Source organism: Rhinatrema bivittatum, chromosome 4 (genome assembly GCF_901001135.1).
Source record: "Rhinatrema bivittatum chromosome 4, aRhiBiv1.1, whole genome shotgun sequence".
In the NCBI taxonomy this organism is placed as follows: Eukaryota; Metazoa; Chordata; class Amphibia; order Gymnophiona; family Rhinatrematidae; genus Rhinatrema; species Rhinatrema bivittatum.
Genome location: NC_042618.1, coordinates 351,504,900 through 351,522,535, shown reverse-complemented (window position 1 = coordinate 351,522,535; position 17,636 = coordinate 351,504,900). Strand labels below are relative to the sequence as shown.

Genomic DNA, 17,636 nt, shown 5'->3' with positions numbered 1-17,636 from the left:
ACACTTTACTTTTCAAAGACAGGAAATGTCTTCTACGGGCTTGGGTAGTTCAAGAAACATCAGGAAAAACACACTTTCACAAAAAGAAATATCCTTATTTTTAAAATATCTCAAGAAAACTAAATCTTTATCTTGTTCAGCACGAAAAGGATACAATTAACTTAGACCTATTAGCGATTAAATCAAGAGATTCTTCCAAAAATGTAGAAATACCAGGACTATCAGCAGATACTTCATTTTTACCATGAGTAATATTAATACTCATGCTAAAAATGGAAAGGAAGGGAATGGAGGATGTCATGATGCCTCTGTATCACTCCATGGTGAGACTGCACCTTGAATACTGTGCGCAATTCTGGTCACTGCATATCAAAAGGGATATCGCTGCTCTGGAGAAAGTGCAGAAAAGGGAGACCAAAATGATAAGGAGCATGGAATGGCTGCCCTATGAGGAAAGGCTAAAGAAGTTAGGGCTGTTCAGTTTGGATAAGAGACGACTTATCGTCTCTTATCCAAAGGGGGGATATGATAGAAGGGGGGATATGATAGAAGTGTACAAAATCATGAAAGGACTTGAACAAGTTAATGTAAATCGGTTATTTACTATCTCAGATAACAGAAGGATCAGGGGCACTCCATAAACTTAGCAAGTAGCTCATTTAAAACAAATCGAAGAAAATTCTTTCACTTAGCGCATAGTTAAACTCTGAATTCATTGCCAGGGGATGTGGTTCAGAAGTTAGTGTTACTGGGTTTTTAAAAAAAGGTTTGGATAAATTCCTAGAGGTTTAAATCCATAAATTGCTATATGGCAATTAATAAGCAATAGTAGCTTGTGATCTATTTAATGTTTAGGAACTTACCAGGTACATGTGACCTGGATTGGCCACTGTTGGAAACAGGATACTGGGCTTGATGGACCTTTGGTCTGACCCAGTATGGCATTTCTTATGTATTATCCATATTTCTATGACTAGATAAGTAGAATGCTTTCGATAAAGATGGCAAATTCTCTTCCTGAAAAAGCTAATTTTCCTTTAGACATTTTTAAACATTTCCATTGCTGAGAATAATCTAGTACAACTGAAATTAACAAAGCACAAATTCCTAGCTCTCATTAGATTTTCTAATAATTCTACTTCTTTGTGAATAGACAAACTGTCTTTAATATGAGCTAGTTCTGCATTTTGTAATAAGGAAACTTGAAAATTCAAGGTAGATACAGACTCATTTTTTTCAAATTCTTCCCTTGTACATTTATTTAGATTTTTATATTCCACTTTTTGGCACTTCACAGTATACATCAAAGCGGATTACATTCAGGTACTATAGGTATTTCCCTATCCCCAAAGGGCTAACAATCTAATTTTGTAGATGATGCAATGGAGGGTAAATCGACTTGCCAAGGTCACAAGGATCGACAGTAGGATTTGAATGCTGCTCTATCCACTAGTCTACTCCTCCACTCCTAATAAAGATCTTGTTTCAGACACTAATGAACTTTGCTGTGGAATTGCTTGAGACATATTCTGGTTGAATTTAGCTATTAACTTCCACAGGTCAGAGAGTGTCATATTAACAGGTTCTAAGATTTCTTCACCGTCGATAATAAATTCAAGAGGCAAATGCTGACTACTCACAGATTTAGATGTTAAAGTCTCAGGTATCACTGAGAAAGCCTGCAGGCTTCCCTCAGGAAGCTCAACCCCACCAGCAGATTCCAACAATTCCTCTGATCTCTGCTCCCAGGGGAGAGTACCCGGTGGTTGTGGAGGTTGTTGGCTTGTGACAGGATTCAGAGAGACTCCGGAGGAATTCACACTGCAGTCACTCATAGGCATCTTGTTGGTTCTCAAAAAGTGATCATCCATGGGGCCAAGAATCACTATTGGAGCAGGCGATGATGTAGCTGGTTCAGACAAATGGACAAAGGCAAATAGACAAAGCAGAGTACCAAGCATACATAATCCAGCAGCGTGCCGGCAGCGGCTTTGCGCCGCACTGCCTTCGGTTTAAGGGAGGCAGTCGGGCCCTCAAAGATGATGTCAACGCCAGCATTCGGGACTGGGAGGGGCAGCTCGCCATGGTCATTCAGCTTGCTTAAGTCTCCCAATACCGACCAGAAGATCACCCCAGCACTCCTCACCAGGAACTCCCGCCAATTTACCTTCAGTTTTAAGGGAAGTAGTCAGGCCTTCAAAGATGACGTCAGCGCAGGTGTTCGGTACGGGGAGGGTCAACTCACCATGGACACTCAGCTGGCTCAAGTCTCCCGCTGCTGATCAGAAAAGATCGCCCCAGCATTCCCCCTATACATGTTTTTTCTGAGGTTGTCCTACCCTTGGACTTGAGACTTCAACTGTGACTCAGTTTATATAACTTCTTGCCTGGTTTGCTGGAATAATAGATTGTTTCAGATTTTGGGGCCATGGATTCCAAAATGTGAGATATTTTTTCTAACTGGAATGTAGGCGATAGCACAGTTGCTTACCTGTAACAGGTGTTCTCCTAGGGCAGCACTTTGTACTGGTAATGTACTTTCCCCACCATGAAACGGAGGTACTTCCGCTGGCTAGGGAGAATTGCAATATGTGCATATGCCTCTTTGAGATCGAGGGAGCAAAGCCAGACTCCTCCTCTGAGGAGCGGGATCAGCATGCCCAGAGAGACCATTATGAACTTTTCTCTTGCAAGAAACGTGTTCAGTGCCTGGAGGTTGAGGATGGGGCGCAAGCCGCCATTCCTCTTCGGAATGAGGAAATACCTCGAATAGAACCTTCATCCCTGCTGATGGTGAGGGACAGATTCCACCGTGCCCGCTGTAAGGAGGGCGGAGAGATCCATCTGAAGAATGATCAGTTGAGAGGACGAATCCCACGATGGACATGGGGGAGAGGTCTCTGGGAGCCGGCTGAAATTTAGATGAAAACCCCTGGCAAATGATAGAAAAGACCCAAAGTCCAACATGATCTCTTCCTAGCGATGGGTGAATCTCATGAGCCTGCCTCTGACTGGGGATCTGATATCAGGAGTATGGTCAGCTGATTTCTGCTTCTTTGCCGCCAGTCAAAAACCTGTGGCCGGGGCTTGCTGGGGCGCCGGTGGGGGTCTAGGCACTCGTTGTTTGCGAGGACAGCCCCTGGAACTGGTGCAGCCGGAGGATATTTCCTCTGCCGGTAGAAGTGCTTCCGAGAACTCTGCCTGGAGGATTTTCTGGCCAAGGACGGGCCTTCAGAGGCACTACCGGATAGCTGTTGAAGGATATCATGATGGTCCTTTAATTGCACCACCGCATCCCGAACCTTATCCCCAAAAAGGATTTCACCTGTGCAGGGGAGATCGGCTAGCCTATCTTGTACCTCTGGCCAGAGATCAGAGGCCCTGAGCCAAGCCATTTTCCTGGTGCCGATGCCCACCGCCGCTCCATAGGCCGCAGTCTCGAAAATATCGTAGGGGTTACACACCTCATGCTGTCCCGCTTTGAGACCCAGCAGGGCAATGGCCAAGAGGGCCTCCTGCTGCTGTTGAGGTAGACCTTCTGCGAAGCCTTGGACTCAGTCCAGAGATTTTGGTTGTATTGGGTCATATAAAGCTGATAGGCGGCGATGCGGGCCACATGTAGGTTATAAAATATTGCGTATTTTTGTGCACGGCGAGATACACGCATTTATGGGCGAACGCGTGGACCTTTTAAAATCTGCTTTAAAATATATATACTTATTCTCACACTCTCTCATACACATGCTCACACACACACACACACATACACACACACACACACACTCTCTCTCTCTCACATGCATGCTCACTCACTCTTCTCCTCCTCTGGAAATCACAAGTGGCTGCAACCTCCTCCTTGGGCCTGTGCAGCCAATGGGATGCCTCCTAAGAACAGACGAACATGCCATACTGGGTCAGACCAAGGGTCCGTCAAGCCCAGCATCCTGTTTCCAATAGTGGCCAATCCAGGCCATAAGAAGGAACCTAACCAGTTGGCAACTTCATTCAAATAGAGATTACATTTATCCAGGGGATCTTTTGACTTGAGATCAAAGCTAACAACAAACTAGATGTCATCAGCATTGAGACAGCTACTAAAGCTTAATCTCTGGATACATGTGGCAATTGGAAATAATAAAAAATTGAAAAGAGTGGGTGAAAGTACTGAGCTCTGGAAAACACCATAGGATAGAGTGTGAAGCTGCAATATGGCACCATTCCAGCAAACTTAATATGTTCTGTTTTCTAGGAGGGACTTAAACCAAAGGAGTGCCAAGAAAATCAATTTTGAACAAGCGATTAAGCAACAACTGACGATCAATCATGCTGAATAAGGCACGCATATCAAGGAAATCCATGAGAACTTCTCTCCTTTATCAAAATTCAAGCTTATGTCACTGATCAGTACAGTGAGGGCTGACTCAGTCCTATGGCCCCTGTGATATCCAGATTGCTTTGGGTGGAGGACCAAAGTTCTGTCCAGAATGGAAGAGAGTTGATTGGAGGTTACCTTCTCCAGAATCTTAGAGAGAGTGGGAAGAATAGAAATGGGCTTAAAGTTGTCTAAATGATTGGCATCAAGATTGTGCTTCTTAAGAACTGGGCGAGTCATCACACTCCAAACAATCAGCAAACGTTTCTAGATCTAGACTGGAGTTAATGATATTTGCCAGATAAAGGAGGAGGCCAAAGTTAGGATTCTTCATGATCTTAAAAGGGAAAGGATCAAGAGGAGAGGAAAAAGCTCTCATCTGACTCAATATTAAGTTCTGGCCTGCAGGGACTTTGTTAAAAGCAGAAAACTTACTGGTAGTAACTAAAGAATACCTGGGAGAGGAGGGAGTGAGGGGAATCTGCAGTGACAAGGGAGAAGTATCGGGGGACCTGCCAGGAGACAAAACTACTTGGATGTTATTAATTTTAGATACGAAAGCATGGGCAAAATCTTCAGCCAAGTGCTTGCTGGGATATAGTGGTAATCAGAAGATACATCAAAAAACTTTGACACCAATTTAAACAAAAGAGTGATTTTGTTTAGTTGCTTAGAGACATCACCATCAAAAAATGTTTCTGGTGGGGGTATGACCACAACATCCGCCTCAGTAAAGAGAAGGGCAAAGTATTCATTTAGTTTTTCTGCTATTTACTTGTCCTCCTTGAGCAGCCCTTTTAGTCCTTGGTCAATTTGTGGCCCAAGTGACTCCCTCATAGACTTTTCTTTTTCGGATGTACTTGAAAAAGTTTTACTTGTTTTTACCTCTATAGCAAGCTTCTTTTCAAATTCTCCCATAGCCTGCTTAATTACTTTTTTACATCTAACTTGCCAGTGTTTATGCTCTTCCCTAGTTTCTTCATTTGGGTCTATTTTCTATTTTTTGAAAGATTCCCTTGGACTTTGCCTCTTTCACCTCACTATTAAACCACACCAGCAGTCATTTCTTCTACCTTTTTAATGAATGGACTATATTTTGTCCGGGTCTCAAGGATGGTTTTACCCGCCCCGCCCGTGGCCGTTCCGCGCACGGGACCGCTCACCTTCGGGGTTCCACAGCAGGTCCCAGTTCAGTCTCCCTCGCGGCCCTCGCTAGTCCAGCTAGGCCCCCGGCATCCCGCTGTGGTGGTCGCCGGGCCTGCGGCTGTGCGCCAGGCCTCATGCCGAACCTCGGCATCCTCAGCATCCCAGGCTACTCTCCTTGGCACGCGTGCGGACTAGCCACTCTGATGTAGGCTCCAGGGCGGGTCCTAGTTCCGCGGCACACCCTGATTGAGATCTTGTTAAAAGGAAGTTCCTGGCCTCATTTCCTTGCCTTGGCAATTGGGTCGGTTTGTTCTTGAGATTGCCCTTGTTCGTGTATCTTGCTCGCTTGTCCCTAGTCTCGTTCCAGGATCCTTCTGTTCCAGTTCTGTTCCTGCTTCCTATCCTGCTTGTGCCTACATCCGTCTCCCTGTCCTTATCCCAGACTGACTTACTCGTAAAGATCTCAGCTTGTTCCTGACTTGCCTGCCTGCCAAAGACCTCAGCTTGTTCCTGACCTGTCTGCCTGCCTGCCGCAGACCTCAGCCTGTTCCTTGACCTTGTCTGACCTCCGGCTCCTGACCCTTGCTTCGTTGACCACTCCTCGGACTGACCTCTGGATTCTGACCTTTGCCTGCCTGACCTTGTCCATTGATTCTGGCTCTGTCCCTAGCCTTGTCATCACCATCACTATACTGGTTCTCTCTGCTTCAACCTGTCTCCAGCCTCGAACCCGATAGCGCTCCCCTAGTCTCAGGGGGCACACCGGACTTCCATTCTCCCAGGAGACTCTGCGAGGCCCACCTAAGTCCAAGCGGCCCAGGTCCCTATGGGCTCCTCCCGGGGGGACCTTGCGTTTCCAGTGGTGAAGCTCTACACCGCCTCTGTCTCCTTCCGTGCTCCGCCCCCTGGGGCAGTCCCCGCACTGTTCTAGGACCAAGGGTCCACCCCCGAGCGCAACAGATGGTAATTTTAAACAATGTCCAAACCTCCTGCAATTTTTTACCCTTTCAGATTTCTTCTTTTAGTGTTTTTCTAACAAATTTCCTCATTTTTTCAGTCTCCCTTTTTATAGTTAAATACTACTACAGTAGTTTTCCTTAGTATTCACCCTCCAATGATTATGTCAAATTTAATTACAGTATGTTCAATGCAGCCAAGTAGATTCACCACTTTTATCTCTTTGATTAGATTCTGCATTCCACCGAGAATGAGATCTCATTGTTTTCCAAGACCAAAGGAAAATTGGTTCTTACCTGTTAATTTTTGTTCCTGTAGTACCACGGATCAGTCCAGACAGTGGGCTGAGCCTCCTGTCCAGCAGAGGGAGACAGAGAAAAACTGAAAAGGTATCCTATATCAGGACAGTGCTCATCCTGCATCCCTTCAGTATAATCGATATAAAAGCAGCCAAAATAGCATAGAGAACCAGGATCAGATCAAGCAAGTAAACTGTAACTATCAAAATGAAACAAGAAATTCAAACATGCATGAAAAATGCTCTTACACAGCTATCAATATATATATATATTGAAGGCAGTGACTCCTTGAAAAGCACGGATATGAACTTTATGGTCTTTACAGGTGTGGTGTAAGACGAGGAGATCCAGGAAGTGAAACTCTTGGTTAATACAAAGGGAGCCGGGCTTCTGACAGAGTGGAGAGGTAAAGCTACAATGGTTTCATTGTGGGAGCATCTCAAGACTATACCTGATGTAAACATATATCTAATTAATTTTTGAGAGTTTTTGTTAAAATTCAGTTCAACGTGAAGGTTTAATATAAAAGATCTTTTTGTCTGAATCATTTAATAGGATCACACTCACATTCGGGAGTTTTCTCACAATAAATAACGGGAGCCATTGAGCCGGAGTGAATTGAGTGTGCTGTGTCTGAGTCCTCTCCTTCAAATTTAGGTAGGAGTGGGACTTAGGATAAGGGTTTTATAAATTAAAGTGTTGATTTATCATCATTTAGGTATTATAAATTAATATTTGAACATATTTAATGTTTTCAATAAGTTAGGGTTAACTGGATAAATATGATAAAATATGGTATAAACACAGTAGAGTATGAGATAAATTTGTATTTTTTGTTTTCTGTAATATTGTTTCATGTATTGTAGACACGAGTGGTGGGAGCCATGGGTATCTGTTGATGTTGGGTCTTAAAAAGAGTATTCCCCTGAAGAAGCCAGCAGTGGCGAAACGAGGTCCTTGTCGGGATGGATAATAGAACTGGTCGAATGGAATACACCAAGGACACATAATTTTTGGAAATACATAGGGTTACCATCTAAGAAATATATATAAGGTTTTTGATGTAAGAGGTGTATTCACCAACAAAGACCTAAACTAACATCAACGGGATTAGGATGCACAAGGTCTGATTAGGGTAAGGTCGAGGGAAGAAGTAGGAGAGAATTGAGGGATATACTTTAGTGGACTCTATGCAACATTTTAATGTATATGTATTTTGTGATATGTTGAAAATTCAATATGTGGAATTGTGATAGGTGATCAAGTTTTCAATAAAGGAATGATTCTTTTTAAGTAACACTTCATTATGAAATATTTTTGAACTTACAAAAGTGCTAGTTGTCTCCCATACATTTGTTAATGTATGGGGGTTTTTTGGTGTATATATATATATATATTTATATATCAGATACCTCTGGTGCCTTACAATTCGGATGAACTTCCAGTGTCAGATAGGAAGTAGAGAATCCCAAAAAGAACCTGTGAAAAAAAAACTCCGAGTGGACATAGCAATGTAGATGTATTCAGGGTGGGAGTCTGGACTGATCCGTGGTACTACAGGAACGAAAATTAGCAGGTAAGAACCAATTTTCCTTTCCCTGTATGTACCCGGATCAGTCCAGACAGTGGGATGTACCAAAGCTTCCCTAAACAGGGTGGGACCGAGACAGTGCCGCTCGAAGTACCTGTCTGCCGAAAGAGCCAAAGACTGGCGCCTGAACATCAAGGCGATAATGACGCGCAAAGGTATGTAGGGATTTCCAAGTAGCTGCTCTGCAGATTTCTTGCGGCGAGACTGACTGACTCTCTGCTCAAGACGTAGTCTGAGAATGTAAAGAGTGAGCCTTTAAGCCCTCCGGACACAACCGGCCCCGACAAATATACGCTGACGCAATTGCTCTCTTAGCCAGCAAGCGATAGTAGCTTTAGAAGCCTTATTCCCCTTACTCGGCCCGCTCCATAAGACAAAGAGATGATCAGAGGCTCGAAAATCATTCGTCATCTGCAAATATTGCAGTAGGACCCTCTTTACATCAAGGTGCCGTAGATCCGTGCCAGGCGTGTTCGCAATGTCCTCTTGAGAAAAAGCAGAGAGCTCCACTGACTGATTTACATGAAAGGAGGATACAACCTTTGGCAGGGAGGATGGGACTGTTTGGAGGGAAACACCTGAATCAGAAAAGCGAAGGAAAGGCTCCCTACAAGACAGGGATTGGAGCTCGGACACTCTCCTGGCTGAGGAAATAGAGACCAGAAAGACAGTCTTAAGCGTCAGATCCTTAAGTATGGCTCGCTGAAGAGGTTCAAAGGGCGCATCGCAAAGAATGCGGAGAACCAAGTTAAGGCTCCACGACGGACAAGTAGCCCGGGCAGGCGGGTTCAAGTGCTTAGCCCCCCTGAGGAACTGAATGACATCTGGATCGGTCGCCAACACGTAACCATCGACCCATCCAAGGAGGGAACTGAGCGCCGAAACCTGTACCCGCAAGGAATTGAAAAACAAACCTTTGGAGAGACCATTCTGCAGAAAGGAGAGAACCTGGGACACCGAAGCCTTATGCGCCGGAACGCCGGATTCAGCGCCCATAGTCTCAAACACTCTCCATACCCGAAAATAAGCCAGAGAGGTAGAAGTCTTATGGGCCCACAACAGAGTAGAAATAACCTCCTCCTTATAACCCTTCTTCCTTAGTCGCCGCTGCTCAAAAGCCAGGCTGCTAGACAAAAGCGATCTGCCTGATCGAAAAATACTGGACCCTGTCGGACCAGGTTTGGCAGATGGCCGAGGCGGAGAGGACCATCTGTAGCGAAGTTCACCAGATCTGCGAACCATGGTCTCAGAGGCCACTCTGGCGCCATGAGGACGACTGACCCCCTGTGGAGTTCTATTCTTCTGAGTACCTTTCTCACCAGAGGCCAAGGTGGGAACACGTAAAGGAGGACCATTGTGAGACCAGGATAGGACCAGTTCATCCACTCCTTCTGAGCAGTGCTCCCTTCTGCGGCTGAAGAATCTGGGGGCCTTTGCATTGCTCAGAGTAGTCATCAGGTCTAAGTGAGGGACCCCCCACTTGTGCACGATCAAATCCATCACCTCTCTGGACCACTCCCACTCTCCAGGGTCTAGATGCTGACGACTCAGGAAGTCGGCTTGAGTGTTCTCCTTCCCCGCAATGTGGGAGGCCACTAACTGTTCCAGATGGGGCTCTGCCCAGGCTAGCAGTTTGCTGGCTTCCAGGGCAACCGGACGACTCCTGCTGCCTCCCTGGTGATTGATGTAAGCTACCGTGGTGGAATTGTCGGAGAGGACTCGCACAGCTTTGCGATAGATCAAGGGCAGAAAAGTCTTGAGAGCCAGATGGACCTCTTGGGTCTCCAGACGATTGATGTGCCACTGAGACTGGATTGGTGTCCATCGTCCCTGGGTAGACTGATTCTGACACACTGCTCCCCAGCCGGAGAGGCTGGCATCTGTTGTCACAACAATCTACTAAGGTGTCTGCAAGGGCATCCCCTTCAACAGGTGGGCGAGAGAGAGCCACCACTGCATGCTGTCGATGGTAACATCGGAAAGTGGTAAGGGTGTCTGAAACTCCTCCGAGACCGGCTTCCAGCAGGATAGCAAAGCTTTCTGCAAAGGACCCATATGCGCAAAGGCCCAGGGAACCAAATCCATAGTTGAAGCCATAGTGCCCAGAACCTGGAAATAATCCCAGGCTGTGGGGACCGTGAGAGATAATAGATGTTGGACTTGACCCATGAGCTTGAGTGCATGGGCCTCGGGTAACAAAAAACTTTGCCCACACGAGTGTCGAAGCATACTCCTAAGAATTCGAGGACCTGAGAGGGCTTGAGGTTGCTCTTTGAGAAATTGACTATCCACCCGAGGGAGGTGAGAACAGACAAATCCCCGTTGACCGCTATCACGCACAGGTCCTTCGACTTTGCCCAAATGAGCCAATCGTCCAGGTACGGGTGGACTAGGACTCCCTCCCACCGGAGGAAGGCCGCCACTACCACCATGATCTTGGTAAATGTGCGTGGCGTGGTGGCGAGACCGAATGAGAGTGCTTGAAACTGAAAATGTCATCCCAGGATGTTGAGACGAAGAAATCTCTGGTGTTCCTGGCGGACCGGGATGTGAAGGTAGGCCTCCGTAAGGTCGAGAGAGGCAAGGAACTCCCCTGTACGAACCGTCGCTATGACCGCCTTCAGGGTATCCATCCGAAAATGGGGAACCTTGAGGGCCTTGTTGACTCTCTTGAGGTCCAGGATCGGTTGAAAGGAGCCGTCCTTTTTGGGGACAACAAAGTAGATGGAATACTGGCCAGATCCCTGTTCTTGGAGGGGGACTGGGATGATGGCACCGAGCACGTGAAGCCTGTTGAGAGTCTGGCACACCGCTGAGCTCTTCCGAGTTCTGCAGGAGATCCCGAGCAAACTAACACATAGCCTCTTTCAATGACTTCGAGGACCCACTGATCCGAAGTAATTTTGGCTCATTCGTCATAAAATAGGGGCAGCCGACCACCTAAGTCTGGAACGGAGGAATGGGCCGGCCGTATCTCATTGTGAGAACTTTGCGGCGGTGCCTTGATGGGTACCGTCTCGGAAGGGCCATCTGCCTCGAAAGGAGTGAGACCATGCTAGAGACCTAGTGGAGGTGTTTCGTTGAAAAGCTCCACACGGCCTGTTGTACCTGCGCTGCCCCCGGAAACGAGAGCGTGACGGAAAAAAAGGATTTGGACTGCTTGGGGCGGTCCTCCGGTAGCTTATGAACCTTGTTGTCACCGAAGGATTTGATAAGCTGGTCCAGGTCTTCGCCAAAAAGTAACTTACCCTTGAAGGGTAGAGTGCCCAACAACGATGTAGAAGAGGAGTCTGCAGCCCAATCGCCTGGCTGACACCACTGAGACCATAGCTCTGGCTTGCACCCTGAGGAGATCATAGAGAGCATCAGCCCTAAACGCAATCGCGCCTTCCAGCCTTTCTGCCTGTTCCACATCTGCAGACAGGAGGTCCTGGGTGCTGAGTAATTTTTGAACCCACCTGAGGCTTGCCTGCTGCACGAGACTGCTACAGGCTGTGGAGATCGAACCCCGAACTCCGCCAGGACTGCAGGAATGAGAGGTTCCAACTCCTCCCTCTGGAACAGACGTACCACCTGAGGGTCATCACCCTCCAAAGAAGCCTGTTTCCCTTGCTCCTCATCCATGCTGCCCCCTGCGGGAGGGGGAGGAGAGGCTCCTGCACCTGCAGCCACACTGCCCGGCACGTCCGGAGTGGCAGACCCTCCTGAACCACCGCGCCTTTTAACTTCGCGACCCTTAGAGATGCGGGAACATCGGCATGCTTGGCTACCTTGGGGGGCAGTCCCTGCATAGCTCTGACTGGCAAGGCACCACCTTGCAGAGACCTGGAAGACAAAAAGGCTTTATGCATAAGGAGGCCAAAATCTAAAGAAAAGGAATCAGAATCAACATCCTGATCTGGAAAAGCAGGGTCCTCCTGTAAAAAACCTGATCGTGATCTGCATTCTCATCAGGAGTTGCAGGGACTGGATACAATGTTGGAGGAAGCTCCCCTTCTCCCACAGCCCTTGCCTGAGCTGCATGACATGTGCTTAAGATGGCTGCCGTCTCTGCACTGAGGGAGAAAGGACCAGGTCTGAGCTCCTGCGGAGCCTGACGTTTTTGAGCCCCACGAGGCTTGGCTGTTGCTGCAGACCCTGAAAAAGAGCTGCCCCCCCCCCCCCCCCCCCCCCCGGAAGGCACCTCGAGCAAATCCCAGTCCTAGAAAACCGCGCTATACATGCTATACACCAGGATGGCCACGGCATGGTAGGGGGAAAAACGGCTCACAAAACACGAAATCGACCAAAAACGTGGTGATTCAGGTGGGCAGGGGTCCTGGATTGCAGCTGATCAAAAAAGAAAAATTGTTGTTTTTTGTTTTGTTTTGTTTTAAACAGTGCTTAGAAACACATTGGGTGAAGAGAGGGACTGGACCACCAGTAATCACTTCCCCGGCTGCTTACTTGCTGGAGCCTGCAATGAAAAGCGTGGGTAAGCTGTGCCTCCGATGGTCTTTTTTTTTTTTTCAAAGAAACGAGCAGAGGAATGGAAGCCTCTCTGCTAAAAGACCTGAGGCAGGCGCAAAAAGGGGGGATTGACTGGACCACCAGTATCACCCCTTTAAGCCAGGCAAGTGGTCACCGGGAAGAGGGGTCCCAGGCTGAGTACTCAAGGGGAAAATCCCCCTGGGACCCTGTAAGAGCTGTGAGACAGAGCTGTCTCACAGACAAGAAATTTGATTTCCTTTAAATTCTTTTTTTTTTTTTTTTTTTACATATAGAAATTAATCAATACTTGCTTGATCCTGGAAACAATCAGAAGGAGAAAGAAAGAAATTACCACAGTATGGAAAACAGAGAAAACAAGGGAACCGCAGGTTCAACCGCCTGCCTCTGTGGGAGACAGAGAAATACTGAAGGGACGCAGGGTGAGCACTGTCCTGATATAGGATACCTTTTCAGTTTTTCTCTGTCTCCCTCTGCTGGACAGGAGGCTCAACCCACTGTCTGGACTGAGCTGGGTACGTACAGGGAACTGCTGTATGAAGCAATCATTGATGGCATCGAAGAACTTTACCTTCCTTGCATCTCCTGATGTGACATTTAGCCAATCAATACTTGGGTGATTGTTACCCATTTTACTAGCCTGTCTAATTTCTGTTAGCATTTTATAGCAACTTTCCTTGTCCTGGCAGGCAGTAATATATCCCTACTACTATATGCTTTCCTTTTGTCCTTGGAATTTCTATCCATAGAGATTCAAGAGTACAGTTTGCTTCCTGCAAAACTTTTATCTTGCTTGACTGTATGCCATTCTTAATATATACAGCCACGCCTCCACCTATTTTATCTGTCCTGTTGTACTTACCTCTGTGCATTACATATTATATTCTACAGTAAGTGTACGAGTCAGTCCTCTGATTAACACTTGTGCAAAGCACAAATAAGCCTGACAAATCACGCTTTCCAAGAAATATCACAAGTCAGACCCTGCAAGCTCAGATTTACAATCACCCATGGAAAAGACATTTGCTTATCTCCTACCAAATGGAGTTAATATCCTCCCCAGAATGACTTAATGATATCATAAGCTAAAATTATAATTTATTTATTTATTGTGAGGTCCTTATTCAAAAGCCATTTAGACAGATAACATAATAAATATCTGTCTAAATGGTTTACCCAAGTATATTCAGCTCTTATCCAGCTAAATTCTAGCTGGCTAATAAGTTAGGATGCTAGACTTTAGCCAGATAAATTACAGGCAATACAGTGGGCATAACTGGGAGGAGCTGAGTTAGCCAGCTAAGTTAACTGGCTATCTCCGATATTCAAAGTTAGCCAGATGATTTAGCTGGTTAAGTCTGGCTGAGCTAAATAGCTGTCCTAAAGTTAGCTGGCTAACTAATTAAGATATCCAGCTATAGTCAATAGTATGGCTGCACTATTGAACATGCCTCCAAAGTTAGCCGGATAAGTTTATCCGGCTAACTTAGTTATCTGGACTGTATCTGAATACAGACTTCTGTATCACTTTAGGTTTTTTATTATAAAAGAATAGTCAAGCATTCCAAAACAATATGAGACAAGGCATTACTAGGGAATGCATACTTTTTTCTCTCCAACCAGACAGGTTGCATAGCATTAAACTGTGTATTATAGATAGCCTGTAAAAGCATATTCTTATTTGTACCACATTAAAATTTACACTGTTATAGAAGATACTATAACATCTATGGTAACATCTATGGTTCCTTAAAAATTATTTAAAAAATGCATTCTTGTTCATAAGTCATTGCGGTTGAAAGAGAGGAAAGGCTATTTTCCTTGACATTTTCTCATGCTCTTTTTTTCTCCTTAATTGTATATAAAAAGGACTAGAAAAGCTGTTAATAAAATGTACCATTTCAAGTTTCTCTACTTTGAGTCGAACAGTGGGATTTAGGGAAATCTTCCTTCCTGGCAATCCATAATCTTCTGTCCGGTTGGGGGCAACAGCTAAGAGACAACAGGGAGTGTGTTAATTGGACCATTTAATTGGAACTTGGTTGTTTTTTTCTGCAGGATGTGTTTCTGAGCTCCTGCAGTTTAAAATAACTACAATGACTGTCATCATCTAATTGACAAAATTCTTGTTTGTCTTGCCAATAATCTTTACACCCTATAAAGAATTTAAAATGGCTAAAGAACTGACAAAAGTACTATAAATGCACTTGCAGTTCACAAATAACGATCATAAAGTGACTTTATCAAATGCACAAAAATCTAATTATTCTTCTATGTCAAGGAAAACCAGGGAAATTATGTAACTCTGTAAATAAAGATCATAACACATTGCAATACAAGGTTACACATGTGAAATTGAAGTTACTGGATATACTATCTGTAAAAGCATTACTAAAATGGTTATGAAAATATGGAGAAAAACTGTATGGATATTGAAAGCTAAATGCAGCGTGATGGTAAACTGCTGTACATCATTATCCACAGCAATGTACAGTACAGTAGGAAGGAATTTATTTTCTACTAAGAGACGAAAGGTCTTGTTCACTAAAGATAGAAATATCACTCCATGCAGGAGCATGTGTATGCTTGCGACCCTCAAATAACATAATCTGATGATCTGATCTGGAGCACATCGAACATACTGTATATGATATACTGTGCATCCATGCTTTCCAGTCAGGCATAGACTTTTTGTCAATCATGTAGGCATAAAACCAGAAAAAATCCTTATAGGTTAAACTTCAAAGAACTCCGCGCACCCCTGTATATGGCTGCATGGAGATCTACTACAATATTTTATAACCTGCAGGTATCCGGTACATGTAGATTAAAATATATATGTATGTCTAACCACATCAACATCTTGGAAAAGGTTCTAATGGATGATTCCAATGTAAGATTAGAGCCCAAAACTGAAGCGACACCCCTTCGTCCAGCTATGGGTGAAGCGACTTATTCTTGCACAATATTGTTGCCACTATCTCCATTACCTTTGAAAAGGCTATGGGGCTGACGCTAGCCCAAGGGGCAGTGCTTGAATTGAAAATGCTGATCCAGCATTGCAAATCAGAGGAAGCGTTGATGATCCACCTGAATTGGAAAGTGAAGATAAGTCTCTTTCTTCTGTTGCCATCTTCTCAAGATCTTCGCCAGAAGAGGAATTTGAGGCCTCCTCGAGGCTCTCCTCATCTGAGCCTGATGCATCTTCGCGCGGCTTGTCCCCTTCCAGGAACTGCTGGCTGTGGTGACAAGGGAGGAGGATCAGATGCTCCCTGCATGGCCTGCTGTGTCGCTGCTCGCATGGTACTCAGCAACGCTTCCGTACCTGCACTGCAGCGAAATGGGTCTGAAGTAGGAGAGCAGCCACACCGAGGCTTCGGGGCTGTGAGAGCCAGCCGACTCGCATCCTTCGCGGCTGAAATAGACGGGCCTTCCCCACCGGGGAGGCAAGCAGAGACTCTCCCTTGAGAGCCACACGCTGACCTCCGCGGCATGTCAGGCCGACAAGAGAGAAATAAAATTCAAAATCTTTTTTTTTTTTTTTTTAAACGCCACGAGCGGGAAAAAGAAAGTACTGCAGGAGGGAAGGGAGAGCTGACAAAAAAACAGAAACTTTTTTTTTTTTTACTTGCCCGGAACAGCCAAGGTCCTGCTGCTAGGTCTCCTGGGGTGAGTGAGCCGGGCTCCCTGGTGTCAACCTCTAAGCTGCAATAATATGGCTATCGGGTCCTCGACCACAGCCGTAGCTGCCTCACAAACCAGGGGGGATGGGCCTTCCCTTGGGGAGGCTGAAGAGATCTTCCTTCGTTGCTTTGCTGTCTTTTGTAGTATACTCATTTTTTTTTTTTAAAGTTCTCTCAAACTGAAAATTAACCTAAAATATTTTTGGCCACCTGAAGCTAAGAATCACACTAAGTCGCACAGACTGTGGGTTGAACACTCCTACCATCTGCTGGAGACAGAGTAATACTGATAGACTGTGGGTGACAACTAGGTATATAAGGCAGAGTCTGTCAGAACTTTCTCCGTCTCCAACTGCTGGTGCGGGGGCAAAACCCAGGAGTCTGGACTGATCCGGGTACGTACAGGGAATGTTGATTATTAGCCCTCTATTGACAAGAGGTTCAAATACTAACTTTTCAGATGGTATGGGCTGTCTCCCATAGTGGGCTTTTTCAGGGCCCTTATTCACCATCTCTTTCAGTTGTAAATAATAAATACAGCAATCTCCTCAGTACCCAGTTTTCTGCGAGACCCTGAAATGAGAGGAAAAGCAAGTTTGCTTATTACAGTAAATGGGGTTCTCTGTAGACAGCAGGATAAATTAGTCATGATACGAGGGTGACGTCATCAGACAGCATTGAACAGACCCTTCTCTTTTAGCTCATAGAGCTTTTGTTCTACTGAGCATGTGCGGGAATTCCCCACACAGACTCTGCATTGTGAGCCCCTCAGTTGACTTTAGAGCTAAGGGGCAAATCTTTAAAGGTATGTGCGGATGCAGATTTGTTCGCGCAACCCAGCGCGAACAAATCTACACCCAATTTTATAACACGAGTGTGCTGCCGACCGCATGTTATAAAATCCAGGGACGGCGCGCGCAGGGGGGTGCACAATTGTGCAAACTGTGCGCGCCGAGCCAAGCAGCCTGCCTCCATTCCCTTCGAGGCCGCTCCGAAATCGGAGGGGCCTCGGAGGGAACTTTCCTTCCACCTCCCCCCACCTTCCCCTATCTAACCCACCCCCCAGCCCTACCTAAATCCCCCTCCTAACCTTTATCGAC

The 17,636-nt window shown here is 45.8% G+C and overlaps 1 protein-coding gene across 3 annotated transcripts in view; it reads right to left on the bottom strand.

Annotated features, from left to right (window-relative positions):
* The window catches only part of STXBP4 (syntaxin binding protein 4), a 324,772-nt gene that overhangs the window by 228,852 nt on the left and 78,284 nt on the right, over positions 1-17,636 (bottom strand). For all 3 annotated transcript variants that reach the window (XM_029600671.1, XM_029600672.1, XM_029600673.1), the window contains exon 7: positions 14,751-14,845. In XM_029600671.1, coding sequence (XP_029456531.1) covers positions 14,751-14,845 — 95 coding nt within the window. The remainder of the gene's footprint in view (positions 1-14,750; positions 14,846-17,636) is intronic.